The sequence below is a fragment of the Ixodes scapularis genome, unplaced genomic scaffold (assembly GCF_016920785.2).
Source record: "Ixodes scapularis isolate PalLabHiFi unplaced genomic scaffold, ASM1692078v2 PGA_scaffold1__304_contigs__length_218370807, whole genome shotgun sequence".
Taxonomy (NCBI): Eukaryota; Metazoa; Arthropoda; class Arachnida; order Ixodida; family Ixodidae; genus Ixodes; species Ixodes scapularis.
Genome location: NW_024609846.1, coordinates 145,421,534 through 145,446,582, shown reverse-complemented (window position 1 = coordinate 145,446,582; position 25,049 = coordinate 145,421,534). Strand labels below are relative to the sequence as shown.

The 25,049-nt window shown below is 46.7% G+C and overlaps 1 protein-coding gene across 1 annotated transcript; it reads left to right on the top strand.

Moving 5' to 3' along the window:
• Window positions 1-385: 385 nt before the first annotated feature.
• On the top strand, window positions 386-23,047 carry LOC120839728 (BTB/POZ domain-containing adapter for CUL3-mediated RhoA degradation protein 3). The gene is made up of 5 exons (XM_040210087.2): window positions 386-801; window positions 3,630-3,889; window positions 5,525-5,577; window positions 6,703-6,901; window positions 19,502-23,047. The coding sequence occupies exons 1-5, from the start codon at window positions 636-638 to the stop codon at window positions 19,763-19,765; spliced, it is 942 nt and encodes a 313-aa protein (XP_040066021.1). The 5' UTR covers window positions 386-635; the 3' UTR covers window positions 19,766-23,047.
• The last annotated feature ends 2,002 nt before the right edge of the window (window positions 23,048-25,049 follow it).

Genomic DNA, 25,049 nt, shown 5'->3' with positions numbered 1-25,049 from the left:
TAAACAGTTGTACTGTACAGCAGGAACGTATTATTTCTTCCAAAACAAGATTGGTTTTAGAAGGTTACTATAACATACGTTGAGTAAAAGGTCGCATTTAACACTTCAACACGGAAGCCGAAACCGAAACAATTTTATTGTAAAGCGGCTTACTCCGCTTCAGCTTTAGTAATAAACAGGTAGTACATGTGTATCTTTGGGTGCGTCTATATAATATAAAAACATACTCGTATGAACTAAATAACATCTCTCGAGTACCCCTAGCTTCTAGTATCTAGCATTATGCTGCCCTACTTTAGCATCGCGGAGGGGCAAATTGGCAAAATACAAGCGCAGGCTTATCACGTGACCGACCATGGTTGACTGTTGCGTTTGGTGAACAGCAGTCAGCAGCAGTAGCGGCAGTAGCATTGGCAGCATCTTGGTAATTATTCGGACGGGTTCGGCTCTGGTTCGGGCGACCCCGTTGCCGTTGCTGCCTGATTTTTTTTCCTCTCGAGCCTGTGTGCCGACTGAAAACCCGGAAAGTTGAGTTCGCTGAAGTCTCGTCCGAGTCCAGCATTGATTCAGCGTACGCTTCGACGCTGCCTCCGCAGGCAGTGGCCGAAGAAATCGCCGCCGACGACCCGTCGACCATGTCGGGCGACCACCGCACTGTCATCAACGGCAGTCCGAGCCAATATGTCAAGCTCAATGTGGGCGGATCGCTTCACTACACCACCATCGGGACACTCACCAAGCACGACAGCATGCTCAGGGCCATGTTCAGCGGCCGAATGGAAGTGCTCACCGATTCCGAAGGTGAGGAGTTTGGGGGTGGGCTTCACCCTGTGCCACTCCCATGGCCAGCTCGGATCACCACCGCCCCGTCGGCCCCGTCGTAAACGGAGCTTATTTGGTCATCACCTCACCCAAGATTATGCGTGCATTCCACACCTGGTTCGGTGGTTTTTGGACATGGAGCTTTGCTTCGTGGACGTCGGTGCACATAATGTGTGTTCGGGCGAGAGCTACAGACCCCAAAACGGGCTCTAGTTTGGATGCGGTGCTGTTTGTTGCTGTTGTCCTGGGCCTTCAGTTAATATGAGAAATGGATTTTGTGCTCATATTCGTCTGACCAAAGTAGCATGATATACCCCAGAAGAGCTAAAAAGCATCTCCTTCGCTTATATTTTCCTAATTGAGTCATCGTGTATTTTTGTTGCTCTCACGCAAGCACAATGCTGCAATTGCATCCAACAGAGATCTTTTGCCCTATTCAAATAAGACCAGTCAGCTCAAGCAAATCCCCACTTTTCTGGGGTTTCTTCTTTTTTTTTTTTTTACTCTGTTCGAAACTTATTTTTAGTTTTGTTAGACTGCTCTATTTGCCGTGGGCACTATGTCATCATTTTGTTATGTTGTTGCACCACTGAGTTCATCTTATTTCACGGTAGGAGATGTATTCTGCAGATTCATGACTTCCCACACAAACATTTGCAGGTTTAGTGAGTGTTTGTGTTAATCGCAAATGAGATATTGCTACGTATAATCAACGTATGCAGACTCGCTGTCTGTCAGTGGGGTAGAATAAACACGCACACTATTTTGTACCCTGAACTGTCACTGGCCTACCACAAGCCCTTAAAAGGATACTGAATCGACACTTACAATCTACCTTTCACATTCAGAAATAAGTTGAAATAAATAAGAAATAACTCTATCTGCTAATGTCAGTCGCAGCTTGTATTTTGAATGGATGGTTATATTTTTCGTTCCAAATGACCGTTTCCAGCGAGTGCTTAAAGATCAGCCATCGAAGAGTGCGATGTATCACGGGAGACGTGACGTCAGTTGGACCAGCATGGGCAAAGCTGCTTGGGAACTGGTGTGGTTATGAGCTCCTCCACTTGGTGTGATCGGTGCGTTACAACCTGGTCGTTGTAGTTGCCCCTCCCTGTTCCCTGCAGGAGTTCAATAGGCCAGGAGGGAAGGGAAATTTCAATAGGCTCGGGTGCACGCAGCTTGCCGCCATACTTGCGCGGAGCAGCATTTCTTTTAAGGTCGGAGTGATGTAATGACATTCGACTTATTCTTTTAAAACAATGTTTTGGTGTCTTTTCTAGCAAAAATATGTCTCCGTGGTGCGGCCAGACAGTATTTAGACAGTAAAATAGGTGCCAGAATTTCAGTATCCCTTTAAAAACATTGATTATTTCAAAAGTAATTTTGAGCTATTCGCTTCATCCCGGAATTATTGCTAAATTATTCTGAGTAACCACTGCATCGGAAGCGTATTCAAATTATTTCATAAAAAAGGCACACTATGAAATTGCCATGGAGCAAATGATGCTGTCTCAACTACCGTATTTTAAGGTCTGTAAGTTGGACCATTGTATAAGTCGTTGTACTTGCGTTACATTAGTGACCGAGCGCTGCAAAGGACAGCGCACGGAGTCGCTGCAGCCTCAGGCTCGCGCCACCCCACTTCGCACCATCTTCGGATTTCCGGAAGAGCAGATCATCAGTGGGTGCTCTGTCATTTCTCCTCTGTCATAAATATCAATACCTCCTGTCAGGCACGTAGCCAGGGGGGAGGCCCATGGGGCCCGGGCCCCCCCCCCCCCCCCCCCGAAATCTTCCATTTTGCTGGGGCCTCCTCTCCCCCCTCCCCCTCATACAGCATTTTGTCATGGGCGGGCCCCCCCGAAACAAAATCCTGGCTACGTGCCTGCCTCCTGTGCCTTGCCCACTAATGGTTCATACTTACAATAAAAAATTAGGTGCACATCATTGCATAAGACACATCGATAAAACATTTTGGGAAAAAAGTGTGACTTGTACATCAAACATGTGGTATGTGTTAGGTCAGTCTTAATGTAATTAACTAGAATATGCCAGTGTGTTGCATCATGAATTGACGAGTGTCAGAAATTGCCCCCGCAGAGGTTTCGGATGTTGTGACACATACGAATTAATGCTCATATTATCAAAATTTGAGACACGACGGGGCGGCAATCCATCAGAGATTTAAAGCGCTTGGCATGAGGTGTGTGGTGAGCAAACAGTAGGCCGGAGTACAATTTCCTGCACTAGAAGTCAGGAAGCCTTGAATGGCAGTGGCTAGTGAAATGTCACTTGTAACGAATAGTGTTTGAAATAATCGTCGCGCGACAAGCGAGAAAATTGTGAAGCTACGATAATTTCACCAACAACAGTATTACATATTTTGGATGAACAATTTAAAGTAAAAAACATTTTCAGCCACATGGGTTCTTCGTGACTTCACTGCTGCGCTGAAACAAAGATTTGTTGCCAAGGCGACTCCTTCCTAGGACGAATTGGATAGGGGCATTGAACCCAAGTCGAAATTGTAACCCAACAATTGAAGAAACCTTGTTCTCATTGCCGAGCATGAAGTATCCTCAAAGGTATGGTTGTTGCCCTTAGAAACATCAATCCTCAAAAGAGCACCCGCGCTTCGTCAAGACTCTTAAATATTTATTTTGGCAACTCATGGCAACTGTGTGCAAATACTGCGCTCGACGCGTCTGGTTCGACTCGCTCGCTAGATTCATAATCCAAAGTTCCCTTGACCGCCTCGACACAAAGGTGAAGAGTCGGAAGAATCCAATCCGATTGTGGCCCAGGCTGGATCCTGATCGACCGGTGCGGCAAGCACTTTGGCACCATACTCAACTTCCTGCGGGACGGGTCGGTGCCACTGCCAGAGTCTGCCCGGGAGACAGCGGAGCTGCTGGCAGAGGCCAAGTACTACCTGATCCAGGCCCTGGTGGAGAGCTGCGAGGCGGCCCTGCAGAAGAAGGAGAGCTCGACCGAGCCCATCTGCAGGGTGCCCCTCATCACCAACGAGAAAGAGGGCAACCTGCTCATCAGCACCTCCACCAAGGTGAACGTCCTCGCACACTTAGGAGCTCTCCAGGCACTAAGGCCGATTTAGGCTTTTGCATTTGACTGTGATTGACTGCGTAACGGTTGCATGTTTTTCGCTAGAGGAGAGGCAAAGCGAGAAAATTGCAAACGACCCCGCATAGTGTGCTGCAATTGACAGCGGCAGCTGCTGCATTGTTGCAAATTGTGCTTTATGAGATTTACTCTTACTCACTGATGGGGGTGGGGGGGTCGTGACACCTTTGGCGCCTATGTGCTACCTCTCGTGCATGATAAGCTGGAGCCTGTGCCCTTTGTTGTCTTGTGCTGCTGCAGCCCTCCACCTATTCTGCTTAATCCAGTGCGCTTGCCATTCTCGCTCCTCGAACAGGGAGAGTGAATCTTGCATGCACTGGCCGTGTCTTGGGGGGTGGGGGGAACCGAGCGAGCATCGCCTGGGCCGCATCCTTTGTTCCCGTAGTTGCGCCGGAGAGTCTTCCAGAACCCCGAAGCGGCGGGAGATGCAGCTTCGGAGCTGCTGCCATGTGAGCGGCGACAAGGGGCGGAAGGGGAAGGGGAAGGCAAGAGAGAAAGAGTGATAGCACGTCTTGCCAAAGATTAGGGGGGGGGGGGGAGGGGAGGGGAGAGAATGATAGCCCGGTCCCACAATCGCGTGTTTTTGCAGGCACTGACAGCTGCCATTGTAATAAGCTTGACTGGAGTCATCTTATCTGTTAGGGAAGGGAGATGGGAGGTTGGATGGGGTGGAGGGTGAGATTATATGTATTGAAACCTGAAGTGGGGGGGGGGGGTCGGAGAGGGAGTCCATGACTACCTCTTTCTCCTGTAGTTCTTTTCTGGGGGTCACCACCCAGTCTCCCTCGGGTAGGGGTTGTAAATCTTGTTTGAGTTTGGCTACAACTCCCGCCATTGTCTGCCTGTGGCTTTGCAGTCCCAGACGAGGTGTCTCGTGAGTAGTCGGGACTTTGTAACTGCTTACACCCAGACAACACGCCGGTGTATTGGGTAGTTCTGGAATCCATTGGCAGATTTTTATAACTTATTAAGTATCATTCTTTCACCGGGGGCTCGAAATAATTCTGACATTGCTATAAGTCGGGAGTCTCTATGGACTCGGATTGCTGGCGAGCCTTTAATAAACTCGGGAAGACACCACTTGCAAGCTCAACACTACGCACTTTTTCACCTAAAAAAAAGGAAATTTTGCACATTGTTTATACGCCATGCAAAGTAGTTTTTACTAGATCTGGTTGTCGGAGGAGGAGGCAATTTTTTTTACGTTTGAAACGTGTACATCTTGATAAGATAACACATTTCTAATCTCAAGTGCACTTACATATATCTTAATTATCCACATAAATGGGGAAATTAGTAGTGCTCAGCAAGGAGCCAGACTTTTTTTGAGCTTCATTTTGCAAGAAAACACCCACGTCATGTAGGCTATAAAGATAAATTGAAGTAGATGAACAATTGAACGCATTGCTGCTAAACAAACATGCCTAATGTTTTGTCTGCTTCCTTTCTCGTTCGTGGTATACAACGACGAAAATATTTTGAATATGTTTTTTCACAGCTGCTTTTTGGTTTGTGCGATATTATTTGAGTGATAATGAAAATGTACTTTGTTTTCCAGCCCCTGGTGAAGCTCCTCATCAATAGGCATAACAACAAATATTCCTACACAAGGTAGGTACGACTTGGCAAAACAAGCACCAGGTTCTTCAATGCGAGTCACACAAACCTTTTGAGGATTGAGTTTTAAAGGGCGTGTCAGGGGTGCCTCATCTAACGATTTGCCATCTTTTTAATCTGGGCATCACCACCACTTGAACTTGTCTAACCGCTCATTCACACAGGAAGCGGATCCGCGTTCGCAAAGCGGTTGCGAACGCGGTTGTATAAAGATCCAGTGCAATTGCACGCGCACTCGATGACATCGAGTGCGCGTGCATTTGTACTGGATCTTTAAAGAACCGCGTTCGCAACCGCTTTGCGAACACGGATCCGCTTCCAGTGTGAATGAGCGGTAAGGCACTCTCCACACCCTTCCAACCAGAAAAGGGATTTCATTCTATGCATCATTAGCGTTACAGTTCCTCTTTTATGACGATGGCCATTATTGGCGAGGTTTCGCAGCAGGCCCCAGGCTGCGTTTGTGTGTGGATCGTGGCCCGCTAAATTGACTGGGAAATTGCAGCATCACGTGACGCTCATGTTACGGTGTCATTTGATGTCATTTCATGTAACGTCGCAGATTCTCCTTGAAATTTAGAGGGAATGTGTTTGATTTTGTGATGTGGTGGACTTTATTCCACTTCGTTACCAAGTTGCTTTGCTGAAAACAACTATTTGCACACTTCATAATTCTCAAACTTTGAAAAGTCTGGCTCCTGAGAACATTATGCATGAACAAAATTGTATGATTTGAAGTGGCACGCTATGTATTCAGTACATATGGCGAGGTAGAGCTCGCATGATAATTTTTTTAAGAATATTTACAAAATGTAAAGTTTACAAAAATCAGGCCCTCTTTAATATCAAATCGTCTACAGTCTGTACTCATAGCAGTCGCTCTTTTGTGAAAATTTCTGCCTAGAAAGTATTGGACCCCGAAGACGATTATGGAATACCTTTACGGATAAGAAACTTTGCTTGTCTTTGGAACTCGTGGATCTGTTGACGCTTGCAACTGCAAAAGTGTTAATGCAAAGAGGGGAAATTCCTTTAAAGGGGCCGAGCTGAATATCGTGCTCCCTGCAAGCGACGGCCACTTGTACAAGTTTATGACGTTTTCCCGTCTCTGCTGCGCAGCACGTCGGATGACAACCTGCTGAAGAATGTGGAGATGTTTGATCGGCTGTCGCTGCGCTTCTGCAGCCGCGTGCTCTTCATCAAGGACGTGATAGGGAGCAACGAGATCTGCTGCTGGACCTTCTACGGCCACGGCAAGAAGGTGGCCGAGGTGTGCTGCACCTCCATCGTCTACGCCACAGACAAGAAGCACACCAAGGTCGGCTCACCTCTTTGTTTTTTTCTATGTAGAGAGCAAGTTGTCTGCTTCTTGCTCTAAAGTGGTGGTGATGTCAGAACGACGCCGAGCTCTTATTGGCTGATTGAAAAAAATAATGGGTAGACCTCAATGCTAGATGCCTTGAGGTCTACCCACTATTTTTTTCAATCATCCATTAACAAGTCAGCGTAGTTTTGACGTCACCGCCTCTCCCGAGCAAGACCCAGACGACTTGCACGTGGAAAGCCCAAAGTTGTTCCAAGTATGAATTTAGATTGTAAGTCACGTTACACATTGGGGAAAAAAAAAAGAAAAAAAATTATAGATTAGTGTTACATTTTGCGGTGAACATTTGAGAACTGCAAGGCATTTCTTTCAAAAGCCCGGCCTTCAGCATGCCCTCGATGCCTTGGGGCCTGCTTTGACTGCGCATGCACACGCGAGGTGCACGAAATGCCCAATCATTATCGAAGCTAGAAAGCTTGCGCTGAAGGCGGAACAACTGAAGCCGCTCCCTGTCGTTTTCACTCTCTCTGCTACTAAAGACTACGATTCGTCCGCACTAATGCTGTCGTTCCCGTCATCATCACTGCTACATTCCGAAAGCATGGCGGCGGCGGCGTCCATCGAAGTGTGGCACTTTACAAATGACCACATAAACTGCATCTTCCGCGCTTGCTCGATGATCGCTTCGCACGGCATGGGTAGGGACCGATCGCGCGTTTCTGTGACGTGCATTGCAAGCACGACCGCCTGACCTCAAACTCCTAAAGGCATCCAGACCTATCCAGGCTTTGACCAAAAGCCTCTTATAGTTTACCGTCACAGTTAAGATCCTGCGCCATCACAGATGCCAATGGAGCACCACCCGCTCCGATGGGTCTAACTTGCAACCAACAGCGCAGTTTTTGGTTGCGTTTGGATGAAGGACGGCCGAAACGAGCACTGAAAGGCTAAATTGTCCAGAAAGCCTAAACTCCAGCGTGATCTTGGTACTTGATCAAACGACGTGCAACCGTGAATCGTGCGAAAAAAATCAGCGGGGAGTGAGGCTGGCTGAGGCTGGTTCCAGCAGCCATTCCGGAGTGGCTGTTACAGCAAGTGCCGCCATTCCCGGGAGTTGGGCACGCCGTTCACCGCCATACATTGGGGCTGATTTTCAAGTCGCTATCAGTGGTACTTGCTCGCACAGAAAATAGGCTCAAGGTACACCGAAGCATTTCATATGAGTTGTGAATGCGAAAGGATGCACACTGCACCTTTCTTTCGTCTGTGGCGTACTTGCGCCGACGGTCGAGCTCGCACACTGTCCTCGGCACGCTGACCTTGGGCGTGGAGCAGTTGAGTCGCTGCCTCGTGGACACGCAGCGCCTTGGGGTGGCGCAGCGTGCCACCCCAAGCAGCCAATGGGTTGCCTCGTCGACGCGTGCCAGCCAATGGGATTGAAGCCCTAAATCCATCAGCTTTGCTCCGCTCCTTTGAGATCGGGTAAACTTTCTGCCGTTTGGCTATGCTTTCACGTGGTTTCATAGCTGGTAGCTGGCTTCACTTAGAAAAAGGATTTAAGGTGCTGTTTGGCACGGCCTCAAAGCTGATGATGTCGGCTCACTCCATAGGACAGTTAATACTTTCGCATTAAAAATAAATTTTGTAAAATGAGCTTACAGAATCGTGCAATGCTACAGGTACGGCTGGCTGAACTTGTAACAAGCCGAGGTGTTCTTGGTATTGCGATTGTTTCGTTTTTGTCTGTGGTGGAATGCTTTGGTTCGATTATAAGTCGACCCCCCCTACTTCAGATTTTCATAAATTGAAAAATGGGTCGGCCTACATTCGTGTAAATGCGGTAAGCCTCTTCCTGCGAAATATGAGACCTACAAACTTGCCATAGTCGACAGTTAACTTGTCCGCAGACGACCGAGTCAGCGATGAATGTAACTTGTGGTGCCCTCTCTCAATAGATGCAGCAACCAGACGGCACACTCTGTTGTCTGGTTGCTGCACCTATCGAGAGAAGGCGCCACAAGTTACATTCGTTGCTAACTAAGTCTTGTGCAAATATGTGTGTCATTAACTTCGACAAGTTTATTTGTCTCATTTCGCAAAGGAAAGGAAGCTATACCTTGAAATTTAACAAGGTAAAATTCACCACCTAAGTGCACATATGGGGAAAGTTTGAGCTTTCTGTGTTCAGGTGCCGATTCTTCCAGTTTGTTTTACAATGTAGGAAATGCTGTGGCCACCCTGTAATGTATTTATTCATTTATTTATATTCGTTAGCCCACGTCACCCAAGGGCGCTATTGCAGAAGATTGATCAGAGTGCATTTTTTGTTTAGGGCAAATAAATTGTGTGCTAGGAAACAGATATACATTCATTCATAATCCACTACCTTAAAGGGATACTTGAACGAAATTTGAAATATTTCCATCGTGTTCAAAAATAGGTTGAATATGATCCACAATATCTGTAAATGACAATCGCACGTTTGTATTTTGAGTCTGGTGGCTGTATTTTTTGTTACAAACGGCCCACTCTGGCAAGCACTCGGAGAAGGCCCAGTCAGACCATGTGACATCCAACGCTATCGTGACGTAGGTCGTCTTGGGACGAGCAAAGCTTCAGCGAAGCTGACGTTGAGAGGATGGCATAGCTGTTCCAGCCACTGAAGCGGCTGCTTTTGTACGAATTTTGAGTGACGGGTTAATCTTCTATAATCTTGTGGGAGGACAATAGCGACTTCTGCGACACACAAAAGGCATTTTCGGGAAGAGGGGAACTCCTCCTTCCCCTCTTCTCTCGTCATGGCCGGAGGCAAGACACTCACCGTCACTAGCTGTCAAGGTTCCTAGACGGGCATTACAAGCGAGGCGTTAGTGACATCCACCAGGTGCTCTCTGCTAATCGTTTAATTCGTTCTAAAATTCCTTTTCGAGACTTTTTTAACAAGATATTGGTGTGTTCGATGTAATACTGCAACTTTGAACACATCTAGACCAAAAAATTAGCGCCGAAATTTCGTTGTAGTATCCTTTTAAACTGGAAATAGAAACAGTAAGATCTTTAATAACACAGAAAAACACATTAATCACATTCATTTAATAAATAAATAAAAAAGCTCGTCGACAAGATTGAAACGATATTACTTCACTGGGTGGACAATTCTGTTCTTCAACTGAAATTGAAAAAAAAAAAAAATGATCTGAAGCATCAGTTGTATTATAATAGAGTTTTCTCATTTTGCAAGCATGATCCAACATTTGTGAAATGAAGTATGGCAGATACTAAAACCTGCTTATCTTCTTGTTTTGTTTTAGTTTTGAAAGCAGGAAAAAGACTTGCTTTTAAAAGAAGACTGTTTTCTTAGAAGGTTTTAGTACTTGAAAAGCAGATCATACCTTCGTAGGAGCTTGAGTGTTTTCCAGTACAGTATATTATAATATCCCAAATGCTATCTGAGCATGAAAAGGTAGCTCATTCCTGTGCCCTGTGAGATGGTCTGTTGTTCAGAGAAAAAGGCATGTGGTAGCTTACCCCTAGAAATTGTGTCTGGGTTCAAAGAACATGCTCAACAGAAGAAGCACTCAGAATTTTGACTGGGATGGCAGCTCTTTCTTTGACGACTTAGAAGATGGGTAAATACGCAAATATTTTTCCCCTTCCGAATGTATCACATTTGTGTTGTGGTCTACAGAAGCAGCTAATGTAACCCAGGCTAACTTCAAAGCCTTTTGGGTCACATAGTGAAAGTTATCCCTCCCACTTTATTCTCTGGATTTGCCCTTTCTTGAGGATAAGCTAACAAGAACAGGCTTAGATAAAACAAGCGCTTCTAATGCACAACACTCCGTCTGTTTTGTTGTGTTAACTATATGTATTGTTTATTTGTCTTGCTTGTATTGCTGCACCTTCAATAGCAAGTATGAAGTGAAGCGCTTTTTAATATGCTGTCCCATCTGAGCAGCTAGATTTTAATGTTTCTCTCTCACTTTAGGGCCTGTAGATGGATTGTTTGGTCCCCTGAGTGTATGAATGCTCCATGGTTCCTACGTGCAGCTGGTTATTACATGGCTTTGAGTTTCAGGGCAGCTCAGTGGACTCCCTTCCTCAATTAAGTCCATATATTATTTCAAATAAGTGTAGAGCTATTATCACGGAGAAGGATAGGCTAGGCAGGATAATCTTGGCACATTTCAAGCAGAAGCTGCGACAAGGACATAGATGAAGTAAACAAAGTGACAGGCATGTAGGTTATGAGTGGGAGGCATTGGAAATATTCCACAAGGAATGTGAACAATCTTTCAGATAATGACCTTTCATAGGTTTTGCAAATGGCTCAAGTTTGGGGTATCGAAGTGAATGTGATAGATTACCTTGTTTTACGTGATAGATTACCTTGTTTTACAAATCGTGAAAAACGGATTTTGTTTGTGAGCATTTCTTGCTACTAAAAAGTGTTGCCACCTCTACAATAACTTCGGTTCACGGTTATAAGCCAGTGCAGGGCAGCGGCAAAATAAAGCTTGCATTGGCAAAATCACCCCTCTACAGCATTCATCTGCTAGAACCACAAAATTGGAATGGTAGATTGATCTGCCTCCGACACGATACTATTCAGTTAGCTTCAAATGGGCCTTCACAACTTCAAATTGAACGTCAAACGTTTGTACGAGAAGTTATGCTCTCTCCTTCAAAATGGTGACTCTCGTCCCCGCCGCAGATGGCCATCTTACCAGCGCAATGCATCTGCTGACTTGGGGGTGACAACCGAAGCTCCTCCCTGCATTTCTTACCTTGTCAGTGGCTCATAGCGATACATGATGGAGAACACCGGTGGTGCCGTGGTTGGGACATGTATGTCACCCCCAGTCACCTGCACCGGGGGCGATACATCTTGTATTGGCTTTCTCACAAATCTCAGTTTTGGTTTTGGTGGTTTCCCCTAGATTGAGCTTGCATACTTTCTGTTGAAAAAAAAAAAAAATTGCCACGCGCGCAGCTGGCCAAGTAGGCAGCGCGTGCGTGGCCTAACGGTTATCGCTCTCGCCTTCCACGCAGAAGGCCAGGGTTCAATCCCTTGCCGCGGCTACACATTTTTGTTGACACTGTAATGTGATGTTCTGGTGAATTCGAGAACCGTCTTGCTGGTTCGAGGTTAGAATGTTCTACACGCCGAACCTTTTACGCCGAACGATCCAGAAACCCACGAGGGTACATAAGGGATTCCGCAAGGCGAGCGGAGTCAGTTTCGCCCCAGCGTTCGACTCTGCTGCTACGCCGACTTCGACGCCCGCGACGCTCTGTTATTATCTTTTGTACCCTTTTATTTTTGGCACAAGTTTGCCACATTAAACGTTTATTTATTCCTGTTTATTTCTTGTTTTTCGGTCACCGCCCGTGACATTTTGTCTTCGGACTTCGGCGTCTTCGGTGAAGGGTAGCCTTCCGGGGCTGAGCACGTCGCTTGGCCGGGATGTCCTTGGAGCGGTACGATTAACGGGCATAGAATGGTGTACCCCGCACCTCCACCAAAATGTCACGGGTGGTGACCAAAAAACAAGAAATAAACAGGAATAAATAAACGTTTAATGTGGCAAACTTGTGCCAAAAACAAAAGAGTACAAAAGATAATAAGAGCGTCGCAGGCGTCGATGTCAGCGTAGCAGCAGAGTCGAATGCTGGGGCGAAACTGACTCCGCTCGCCTTGTGGAATCTCTTATGTACCCTCGTGGGTTTCTGGATCGTTCGGCGTAGAAGGTTCGGCGCGTAGAACATTCTAACCTCGAATCAGCAAAACTGTTCTCGAATTCACCAGAACATCACATTACAGTGTCAACAAAAATGTGTAGCCGTGGCAAGGAATCGAACCCTGGCCTTCTGCGTGGAAGGCGAGCGCGATAACCGTTAGGCCATGCACGCGCTGCCTACTTGGCCAGCTGCGCGCGCGGCAATATATATATATGTATATTCTTTCTAGAAATTTTGCAGGAGAAAGAGTGGGCAGCAGATTAAAATCCCATAAGAAACAGAAGATGCAATTGTTTAAAAAGAGTTTAAGCATTGCCTTTTGTGTCCCCTTTACGTCGACACACACTGCGTTAGCCGAGCCCGAGGCACGAGGAAAGCCTGCACTGACCGTGTTCGATATCTTTCTCGAGTAGATCCGAGTTAAGCTATGTTATGCTTAGGGTTTCCGCACTTTGCTTTCCCATTTTCTCGAGGACCCCGCCATTTTGGTGCTTATAGTTCAGAGCAGGTTCGAAAGTGTGACTTTCCGAGTTTTAGATAGAGAATCTCGGGCGGTAGCATTTTGCTTGTTGCAAACTGCTTTATTGTTACTGAAGGGTGGAGGAAAACCATTTTCTGTGATTTCAGATAACTGGGTACAATGCTTTTAAGCACCAACATGGCTGAAGTGTTTTGGCACTCTAAGGTGTAGCTTATCTAGTGGCGCTAATAACACGGATAGAGCGACTCTGGGCTCGAGCAAGTTTCCCAACGCCGAGGTACCGGACCTCCGTCCCCGCAGGGGGCACCTGTGAAAGCAGGTGTTTGGAGAGTGGCGTCTCCACGGACCCCGAGCCATGCGGGTTCGCCCGCCCACGTCTGGCTGTGCGTGGCTTTCCCGTGTCCGGGGAAAAGGGCATCCTGGTGGTTGAGCCGAGTCCGGGGTAGGTTCGGACCCTTCGGGGCCCCCCGGACGAGGCAATACACCACTTCGGCCTCCGCTTCCCGTAGACGGGAGTCCTGGCTTGGCCCGACCAGGATGATTCAGTCAGTCGCCACTTCTACTATCCCCTCCCTTCTTTCGCCCTTATCTTCTCATACTTTTCACTCTCCTCATTTCTCTTCTTTCCTTTTTCAACTCCTTTGGCGGCAAGGGCTAACCTTGGGTGGCGACAGACCCCTTGTCCAAAAGCACACTTGGTTATAGTACCTGGGCAGTGCTAATAGTTTAACGGTTCCAGCAAAGCCCTTTTTGTTATGGTCCGTTAACTATTCCCTTGTTGGGCTCCGTGGTGGGCGGCACACCACAGGTTCTGAACACTCTCCGCCTCTTATGGCTGCCCCTCCTCCTAAACCCAGCTCACGACAGCCCTGGAAAAGGCGCTGCCTTGAGCACAAAACCATCGAAAAAGACCCTCCTGTGGAAAACTTTACCAAGTTCTTTGTTGTTCATTCTTTAGATGAACAAAAACCCGTTGCAAAGATATCTCCTTTTATTGTGTCAAAGGTTCTGGAACACCTTATCGGGTTCTCGTATAAGGCCAAGAAACTGCTCTCTGGAGACCTCCTTGTTGAGGTGGATACAAAACTTCATAGCGAAGCATTATGTGAGCTCACAAACATTGTAGATGTGAAAGTGTCGGTGAGTCCTCACCGCACACTCAACACCATCCGTGGAGTTCTTTCCGAGGACGACCTTCTGGAAACAAGTGAAGAAGAACTCCTTGAAGGACTTAAAGGCGCCGGTGTTGTCGCTGTAAAACGCATAATGTTCCGAAAAGATGGCAGAGAAACCCCATCAAGACACGTCATCCTGACCTTCGAGAAACATGCTCTTCCCGCAACAATCAAAGCAGGCTACCTGAACTGCCGCATTCGTCCCTACATCCCCAACCCGCAACGATGTTTCCGCTGCCAACGATTTGGCCACAGTTCACGGAGTTGCAGAGGAAAAGAGACTTGTGCGAAGTGCGGAGGGCAGGACCACGTCGCTGACATCTGCGATGCAGTGGCCCGCTGCAGTAACTGCAGTGGACCACACCCAGCCTACTCCCGCACCTGTCCTCTGTGGAAACAAGAAAAAGAAATTCTTTCACTAAAAGCCAAGGAAAATATCACATATCCAGAGGCTAAGAAAAGGTTGTCGTTCCTCTCAAAGGGAGGCTATGCCGAGGTGGTGCGCAGGGGCCCTGCACCACGCTCGGAGTCGAGGGCCACCCAGGTCTCGCCAGAGATGCTGGCAGTGGCCCTCAAGGCCCCAACTCCTGAACGCAGGCAGCTGCCCCCTCAGACACCTCGAGGGAGCACGCAAGCTGCCCTCTCACAGAGTGGGACGGCAGCAGCCGTGCCCACTGTCCCTCCTGGACCCTCCCTGAGGGAGAAGGAGCGAAGCCCTCGCTCCAACTCGCTTGGGAGGGGCTTTTCTTCTAGGGAGCGGCGCGACTCTCGCACCGCCCCTGGCTCTAATGGAGTGGAACCGATGGAGCAGGACAATTTGCCCAGCTCCTCCTCCACTCCTCCCTGTGGATCGGGCCGAGGGCGGCAACCGCCCTCTCGAACGCCCGATCAACCGAAGCCCGCAGGCAAACCTGCCTGCGAAACTAGGGAGATGGAAGTAGCAGCTGAGGCTGCTGATCCGTCCACAAACCTGTCTGACTTCGAAGACACGGATTGGCAGACCCCAAAACCCAAGAACAAAGCAAAAACGCCTGTTAAGCCTCCGAAATGAACCCTTTACCCAAGGCGTTTAATTTCACCCCATGCAATTTTCTTCATGTATATACCCCATATATTTTAATTCTGGAGCTCTCCAATTTCACATTGTCGACTCTTTTATGTGTATTGCATTGTGATAAATATTTTGAGATCAGAATAACCTTGCTTTTTAATATTAATTTTATTATTAATTTTTAGCGATTTTAAAATTTGGTCCACATTCCTAACGCCCCTTTTAGCTTAACACATTTTTATGGCAGGAGGCTTTTTACAGTGGAATTGCAGAGGACTTTTTCACAACCTGGATGATGTTTACTCCTTGCTTCAGGAGTACACACCCTCTGCAGTATGTCTCCAGGAGACATATTTGGGACCATCAAATAGTAATTTCCTGCGATCATTTCGAGTCTTTCGCAAAGATTGCATAACAACATCTGGCAGTTCCGGAGGAGTTGCCATTATTGTGGACGGAACGGTACCAGCTGTTGAAATTTCTTTGAACACTTCTCTGGAGGCTGTCATAGTACGGTTGATGTTAGATCGCCTTATTAGCATATGCTCCCTCTACATACCCCCTTCATCTTCCCTGACGCTGACCGATCTTGAACGCCTTGCAGACCAGCTTCCAGAACCCTATGTTCTCCTAGGAGATTTTAATGCCCACAATCCGCTCTGGGGAAGTCAACGGGTCGACAGCCGAGGATCTGTTATAGAAAGGTTTCTCTCCCGAAGAGCTGCCAGTCTCCTAAATACTGGTGAGGCCACATATTTCAGCTCGACTCACCACTCCTTTTCCTGCATTGACCTATCCATTGTTTCTTCATCCATGTTTACAAATTTTACCTGGACTGTCCTGAACAACCCACGTGGCAGTGACCACTTCCCTATCCGTCTCATCCCCACAGAGCCCCCACCTATTCTCCCCTGTTGCCCTCCTCGATGGAAACTTTCTATAGCAAACTGGGAACTTTTCCAGGAATGTGTAACGTCTTCTGTCCTGCCTGTAGCACACTCTATTGAAGAAGAAAATGAAATCATCACAACTGCCATTGTTGATGCAGCTCTTGCTGCTATTCCACAAACCTCGGGTAAGCTACCCAAGCGCCCAAAGCCTTGGTGGGATAGGGAGTGCCGAAAGTCCAGAAATCGCCAGAATTGCGCTTGGGCAAAGTTTCGGCGATATCCCACCCCCACCAACCTTCTCGCATTCAAACGCCTGCGAGCAGAAGCCCGACGCGTCAGGAGACAAGCGAAACGCCGTTCCTTTCACTCGTATACTTCCTCCATTAATAGTTTTGCTCCAGCCAAAATTGTATGGGACAGGGTAAGGCGAATGGATGGTGATTACGCCCACTTTTCAATCCCCCTGCTATCAGCCGACGATGGAGAGGCGTTTTCATCTTTGCAGGAACAGGCTGATGCACTGGGTAGACATTTTGCGCAGGTCTCCAGCTCTAAGAATTATACAGAAAAGTTTTTACGCTTTAAAACCAAAGCTGAGAAGGTCCCAATCTGCCGATCTGATAGCTGCGCCGAAGAATATGACCGGCCTTTTACTCTTACTGAGCTGCGTCGAGTCATTGCCACAGCAAAAGCAACATCTCCCGGGGTTGATGACATTCATTACACTATGATTTCCCATCTGCCTGAAGCATTCCTCGTCATTCTCCTCCAGTTTTTCAATAGAGTGTGGGCAGAGGGGAAGCTGCCGAGCATGTGGAAAATGGCTATTGTCATCCCTATCTTCAAACCGGGAAAAGACAGAAGTAAAGCCTCCAGCTATAGGCCTATAGCCCTGACTAGCTGCCTGGGAAAGACATTCGAGCGGCTGGTTAACAATAGGCTTATCTTCATTCTTGAACGGAACTCGCTTTTAAGCAATTTACAGTGTGGCTTTCGTGCTGCCAGGTCCACTGCCGACCACCTCGTACGATTGGAAACGGCTGTCCGAGAGGCCTTTATAAACAAGCAGTTCTGCCTTTCAGTATTTTTTGACCTTGAAAAGGCTTACGATACCACTTGGCGGTACGGTATCCTTCAAGACCTTATCAAGATGAATATTGGCGGGAATATGTTTAATTGCATCGCAGACTTTTTGCAGGATCGCACCTTTCAGGTGCGATTGGGAACAACCCTTTCGTCATGTTTCATCCAGGAGAATGGAGTCCCACAAGGATGTGTCCTGAGCGTTACCCTCTTTCTTATTAAAATCAACTCTCTGTCCCGAGCAATACCACCTTCGGTCTCCTACTCGCTTTATGTTGATGACGTCCAGGTCTGCTTTTCGTCATGTAATTTAGCTATCTGTGAGCGCCAAATCCAAGTAACCATTAATAAAATGAGTAAATGGGCTGATGAGAATGGTTTCAAGTTTTCTGCTGAGAAGACCGAGGCTGTTTGCTTCTCCCGGAGAAGGGGAATGTTTCCCGAACCATCGCTTCACATAAATGGCACACCCCTTCCCGTCCGATCGGAACACAGGTTTCTCGGTGTGACGTTTGACAGCAAGCTTACTTTCGGCCCCCATATCAAGGCACTGAAACTGAAATGCCAGCAGAAACTAAACATTTTAAAAGTTCTTTCACATCGCACCTGGGGCGCGGACAGGGTATGTCTTTTACGAATTTACAGGGCTGTAGTGCGCTCTACCCTGGATTATGGAAGCCTTGTTTACGGATCTGCGAAACCATCCACCCTCAAGATGCTTGATCCTATTCACCACCAGGGGATCCGTTTGGCAACGGGGGCATTCCGTACGTCGCCGGTACTTAGCCTGTACGCTGAATCGCATGAGTGCTCGCTCGAGAGACGTAGACTTTTTCTCGCTGTTCAGTACTTTCTAAGACTCCGTTCTTTTCCACAAAATCCTGCTTATGAAATAATTAAAAACATAACCTATGAGCGCTTATTTCAGCACAAACCATCTGTAACCCCTCCCTTTGCACTATGTGTAAGAATTGCTACAGAACAATACAACTTTGATGCTCTCTCTCCTGTCCTTGAAATTCAACAAAGAACTGCACCCTGGAAAGTTGCCAATACTTGTTGTAATCTTTCTTTGACCAAGCACAAAAAAGATACAGTTGACCCTTGTGTTCTCAGGCAAGAATTTCTAGAGCTGTGTACCTCGTACAATGGCTACAAGCACTTCTTTACTGATGGATCAAAAACCACAGACTACGTTGGCTGTGCTGCTATCGGCGAGGGCTACAGATCTGTAAAAAGGTTAAACGAAAATGCCTCAATTTTTACTGCCGAGCTTTATGGTCTGATAACTGCAGTTGACCATATTGTCAGACATCGATATAGAAAGTCTGTCATTTTCTCCGACTCTCTGAGCTCACTGAAAGCACTCAACTCTCCAACATTTTGGAAGCACCCTCTGCTTGTGCAGCTTTGTAATACACTAACACAAGCACTGGCAAAGAAAATACAGATAGAATTCTGCTGGGTCCCTGGCCATATTGGCATAGAAGGCAACGAGCTAGCTGACCGTGCAGCTTCTGCGTGTGTAGATAGGACAGTTGACTATAACAGCATCCCTGCTACTGATTATCGAGTACCACTAAAAAGGCAAATAAAATATGCCTGGCAGAGGGAATGGGATTCCCAGCTGCAAAACAAACTCCATATGATTAAGCCCATCCTGAGCGAGTGGCGCAGTGCCAGACACCGAGAGCGTTTTTATGAGATAGTTTTATGCCGATTGAGAATAGGACATACCCACCTTACCCATAGCTACCTCTTACGTAGAGAGAGTGAACCGACCTGTGACTTCTGTTCTGTACCATTAAGTATACTTCACATTTTGATAGTTTGTCCACACTTTGAAGAGAACCGTCGAACCTGTTTTTCTATATTCTATCGGGAACATGTACCATTTCACTTGGCTCTTTTACTGGGTGACGAGCCTCTTGTCCCAGTCTCACAAGATTTTTTGGAAGAAACTAATATTCTGCGGAAATTATAAGTCCAGTTCCTAGTAAGGTCCGCTTTGAGGCTTTAGTCAGTCCTTAAAGAATGTAGGCTTCCTTTACACAATGTTTCTGGCGCACTATGGCCCCGATGCTGCTGCGCCAAAAAACCCAAAAACCAAACCAAACCGGACCTCCGTGGTGAGAGAGAGTCGATTTCGGAATGCGGTCTTCGTGCTTACAGGTGGAGTTCCCGGAGGCACGCATCTACGAGGAGACGCTCAACATCCTGCTGTACGAGAACCGCAACGGGCCGGACCCCGAGCTGATGCAGGCAACAAGCACGCGCGGCGCCGTCGCGCGCACCACGACGTGCTACACGAGCGACGACGAGGACGAGCGCCGGGCGCCCCTGGGCTCGTCGTCGTCGTGTGGCGGCAACTGCGCCCGCGACTCGAGGGACTCGTGCCACCTGGGCCGCATACGCAGCACCAAGCAGAGCAGCTGAGCCCTGCACGCGCGCATCCTCGCCCTGCGCTCTGTCTGAGTGTACCCGCGGCAGGAAGGAGGGCTTCCGCCTGTCGGGAGGAGTCTTGCAACGCCGGCGGGGCTCTGGCTTCGGCAAGGACACCTCCAGTAAGAAGGCCTTTTGCAAAAGGCCTTCAGAACCAAAAGCCTCTACTGAAGGCCTTCGGTGAAAAGGCATTTGGCACAGAAAGCCTCCTTGCCAAATGCCTTCTGTGAAGAAGCATTTGGCATGCAAAGTCTCCTTGCCGAAGAGGAAGCCTTTGGTGCGAAGCCTCCTTGCCAAACGCCTTCAGTGCCGAGGCATTTGGGATGGAGGCCTTTGGTACCAAAAGTCTTCTCACCTAAGGCCTTCACCTGCAGGCCTCTGCCAAGGAGGTCTTCAGTAAGAGCCCTTTGGCAAAGGAGGCTCGTGACATTCGAAGCTGACGGTTCCTTTCTCCGGCGGTAGCCCGGAAGTGTCGTACTGGTGCGATGCCCGTGGGGTCGATCCAAGTCTTTGTTCAATATTTTTCTTTAATTGTGGCGGATGCGGTTGCACATAAATTTTACGAGTGGAAAATGTTTGAAGTATGTTGAATGCAAACGCCGTTTGAAGGGGCCTGGATTAGCACCGTTCCTTTTGTGTCAAATATGAAAGTGTTCATGTTTAATATAAATGTGAACACTGCTTCATTAGAAATGAATGAAACTGTGTTTTCATTTGTGTTGAGTTACGCTGGCATGGGAAATGTGGTATTGGAACATTGACGCAAAGAAGCATTAGTCGGATCCTCTTTGAAAGGAACATCTGCAGTGATGTGATTGCTGCACCATTTCTGCAAAAGCGCTTATCCTGTTTCATTCTGTTACATTTTACCAGAATGTGAGAAATTTGCACCAAAATTGCTCCAAGACTTACAGTAGTTTCACTTTAATAATACTGTAAATATAATAGCTCGGGCCTTGCTACCTGGCCGAACCATTACGATGTGCTTACGCGAGTTTTCGTTACTCTTGATTATTGTCTCAAGTAACACACTTTTCAATCACATTTTATATCAAAAACTGACAGTACTCCAAAGTTTCTCAATAATTTTCATGTTCGTGTCTGTTCTGAAGGGTTAATTAATCTCGTTGAGTGCGCTTCTCACAGCGCACTGGTGTACTGCAGAGAAGCGACGCGATTTTGCGTGTCTTGCTTCGCCCCAGCGCACCCCTGTGCTGAGGGGAAAGCGCTCTTCTAGAGCGAGACGCAAGAGAATTTCTGAATACAACTTGAGCTTGTATACAGTGCTATCCACTTATAACAGTAACGAGAAAACCCGAAAGTTCAATCGTTATAACCGATCATCGTTGTATCTGGACTAGAATCTGATCGTTTCTAGACTAGAAACTCTAGAAACTGATTGTTATAAGCAATACGTTGTTATATGTGGTAGCGTGTAATCACACTGTATATGATAGACTGCGATATTCTGGTGGTACCTTTTTCCAATTCGAGATTTAGCAAGGATACTTCGGTATTGCAAGAAATTTCTATGCACTCTTTGGTAGATAAATTTTTTTATGCCAACTCATTTGTTTAGTTATCACTTTTATGTAGGTGTGAGTAAATTAGACTAAATTGGCAGGAGCAGTAGATGGGCGCTTGGCAAAAACCATAACGAGTTTAGCGGGATTGTTTTTAATTTTCGTTGACATGCCATTTTTGTTATGAAGTCATGCATATAAAATGCAATTGACATTCATAATGAAATGGCAAGTGCTTTGTTTTTTATCTGAATTTCAAATTTTAGTTTTATTACAGCCTCTAGAACTTGAAGGAAACAGTAATTTAGGAACTCAAAATTATTTTATTATTTCAGTGAGGTTCAGTACCTCAAAGAATCATTCACAGCAGTTTGTGCTGTCCTTCATCAGTCATCTTCTTTTCACCCTGTCTGGTGCTTCTTCATACAACTAAACACTAGTTTTGTGTTCGAGGGAATTTCTTGCTATGCGATTGATGCTACAAAAGTTTGCATGTAAGTGAGAAGGCAAAGTGTACAATTCCTTTTAGTTGGACTGGCCGACATTAATCTTGACATAATCTTTGGAGTGACATGAATAAAAATAAAGTGTGCATTCATGCTTTAAAAGTTTTTTTTGCTGCTCCAAAAGTGACTTTTGGTTGCTCCAAAATGACTCGGGCCAATCACATCACTGCATCTGTGGGAGGAGCAAGTGCTGGTCTCTGCTCCAAATGTTGTTAAATTGCTTCCCATACCACATTCTAATTCTTTTTTCTACCTGATTTCAGGGTGTGCACGGCAGTTGGGAAAGCAGTGTCATGCTCATGTACACCGAGTGCATTGTTGAAAGGTGGCACTGTTGGAACTTGCCGGATGTAGAATTGAATCGAACTGAACTTAATGACAAAGTTTGATGCACTCCTGGCTCTGCCAAGATTAGGACTGTGGCACAGATGTTGGTGCAGTCCCCGCCCCTTTTATTGTTTTTATTTTGTATTGATTTTGGATATGCGTTCTTGCGTGGACTTGGTCCCTGCACGGGGAATGAAGGCATTCCTTGCTAATTCAAATTGAGGGAAGGAGCAACCTGTAAAACAGCCCGTGGTACATTACTGTAATATCTGCTACAACCCTGGTCATTTCCTTACATTTGTTTGTGCTGCTGTTCACTTGAATCAGTTTGGAAACAGAATTTGCAATGCTCTGAGTTGGTATGTCTATGATGCCCCTGAGTGAAAATGAAGGGTATCAAAGTACTAACCAAGCCATTCAAGGCTCCTAATGCTTGTTATGTGTAAAGGTAATATCTAGTCTGTCATATTAAAATGTAAAACAATTTTCGGCACAACACTTTTATGTTTGCGTCAAGCTCCTATATCGGTGGCAGCCTTCAATGGAGCGCAATGCTCATCTTTCTAGTAAGGTGGAGCTGCAGTTGTGGTCACACGTGGAAATAGACTTCTCCCAATTGTACAACTTCTTGGAAGATTTTACGACTATCTCACGGCTTAGATTGATGTTGTCTTAGATTTTTCGTGTTGCGAGCATCGCTGACTAAAAGTGTTCGAGAAATTATAAATCTGAAGATAACTATGTTTGGCAACAATTCAAGCGGGTCTTGAAAAGCTTGCTTTTCAACCATGGTTAATGTTGTCCTGTGAATGATATATCTACCTGTCTCTTTTACATGTTGGTTGTTTGTAAAATTGTAAAATGTATCATGTATGAACATTTCTTCTCGAGTGAATTAAACTAAATATGTGTACCACTTACATTTACTCGCATGTTCTTTTTAGGTAGGCCCGAAGTCTTTCATGTGAGCAGGTGTCGTGAGGCTGTAGTAGTGCTGGATTACTCCCGAAGGTGGCCTGCTTATGGACTCGTAACCTAGAAATGAGAAAGAAGCTGTCTTCACTCTGCTATACTCCGCGACAACTTTTCTTGGCAATGCAGTGGAAGGTACAGGCCCGCGTCCCCTCTCCCATTTTGAGTGTATGCAGGCTCTCCTCCTCCCTTATTCCGGGGAGAGGAGAGCCCGCGTACACTTAAAAATGGGAGAGGGGACGCGGGACGTACCTTCCACTGCATTGCCAAGAAAAGTTGTCGCGGAGTATAGTAAAACCCAGAAGTAAGGCCGTGTTTTGCTCCATTATTAAAATAAGGAAAGGCACTTTCTGGATTGTGTGACAGGGGCTAGAGTTCCAGGAACATGAGCGCCTGGTCGCATTTTCCATCGACTGTTGCAGGTTTCGAATAGCGAAACGACTCCATCCCACAAAGCCGTCTGCTTGCTATGATTGATGGTTTTCTCCTCCCCACTCACCTCCCTTCTGGTGTTTGCTCTGCTAATGTGGAAAGAGTGGGGGGTTTCATGAGAGGGGCTTGTCCTGCCATTCTAAACCTGCAGCAGACTGTAGACTTCCCAGAGGTCAAAAGGACATCATCCTTTTGACCTCTGATCATCAGATGGACCACAAGCCTGAATCACGTGACTGTTATTCACCGAAGCGAGTTTCGGAGTTGCATTTCATCTTTTAAACACACGGGTGTCCGGGGCAGTACTGGCAAGAGTTCTAATCTGAATAGCAGATTCCTTTCCCCACAGATGAATGGAACGGGCAATGATGCCTATAGGCTCCTTGCACTGACGTCACATCGCACACATTTGAACACCAAGTAAAAGGAGGAGAGGGAAGCTGCTTTTGTAAGAATTTTGAGTGGCAGGTTAATCTTCGATAATCTTCTGGGAGGAGAACAGCGACGCCTGTGCAAATGCGGGAGGCACAAAGGAGGATCCTGATAAGAGGGGAGCTCCTTCTTCCCCTCTTCTCTGGAGGGCAACGGAAATGACGTCCTTTGCAAGCCACGTATACAGGAGGTACATAAAATACCGAACACGTGCCCGTGCTGCTGTAAGCGTCCACCCAACACTTGTTAAAGGTTTAAAAATTAAAGGGGTCATGAAACGATTTTCCTACTTCTTCCTCCTTAGCTTTAATCCTCAACTCAAATGCGAATTGTGAAATCACGTGGTCGTGACATTCCTTCGGCACCGGTGCGATGACTCCTAGCTTGCACCGTGCTTTTTATGCACACCATAGAACTTGTCATTCCCCAGTGACAATAAGTTCCGTCAGGGCACTCATCGGCCACGAACGCGAATCCAAATATTCGTCGACGGATTGATTGTTGACGAGCGCATACGTCTGAGTGACGCAGTTCTCGTGTCCAATGCGTGAGCTGGGCTCTGCTGACGTCAGTTTGGCGCCGGTGACGCGCTTTTGGAACCGCGGATGTATCATAGTGAAAAGGCGGAGAGCTTTCGAAGGCAGGAAGTAACAAAATAGTCCGCTATATTTTCAAATGTTCGTACCGAAAAACTGGCTTTTGACTTTCTAGCCTCTTTCTTTTGGCCAACTAAACGATATGCGATTATAGTCGGTTACAAGTCAAGAAGGTAGGAGAAGCTCCTCCCATAAGCGTGACGCGCCCGTTTCAAATTTCTCCGCAGTCGAAAGAAGAGTTCACTGGAAACACTCCTTGTTCCGCTTCAATGAATTCCAACTTGTCTCCGATCCCACTTTTTAAGAAAGCGACCTTTGTATTCATTGGAGGGGGAACCGAGCCCCTGAAAGCAGCCTCTGTATCCATCGGAGCGGGAAGCTAATCCCCGAAAGTCGTATTTGTTTCCGTCGGTGGGGGAGAACTCTAATCTCCCTCTCGTGGCTTCCACAATGCTAAGTCAAAGTCGAAAGATAAAGCAAATATGTACAG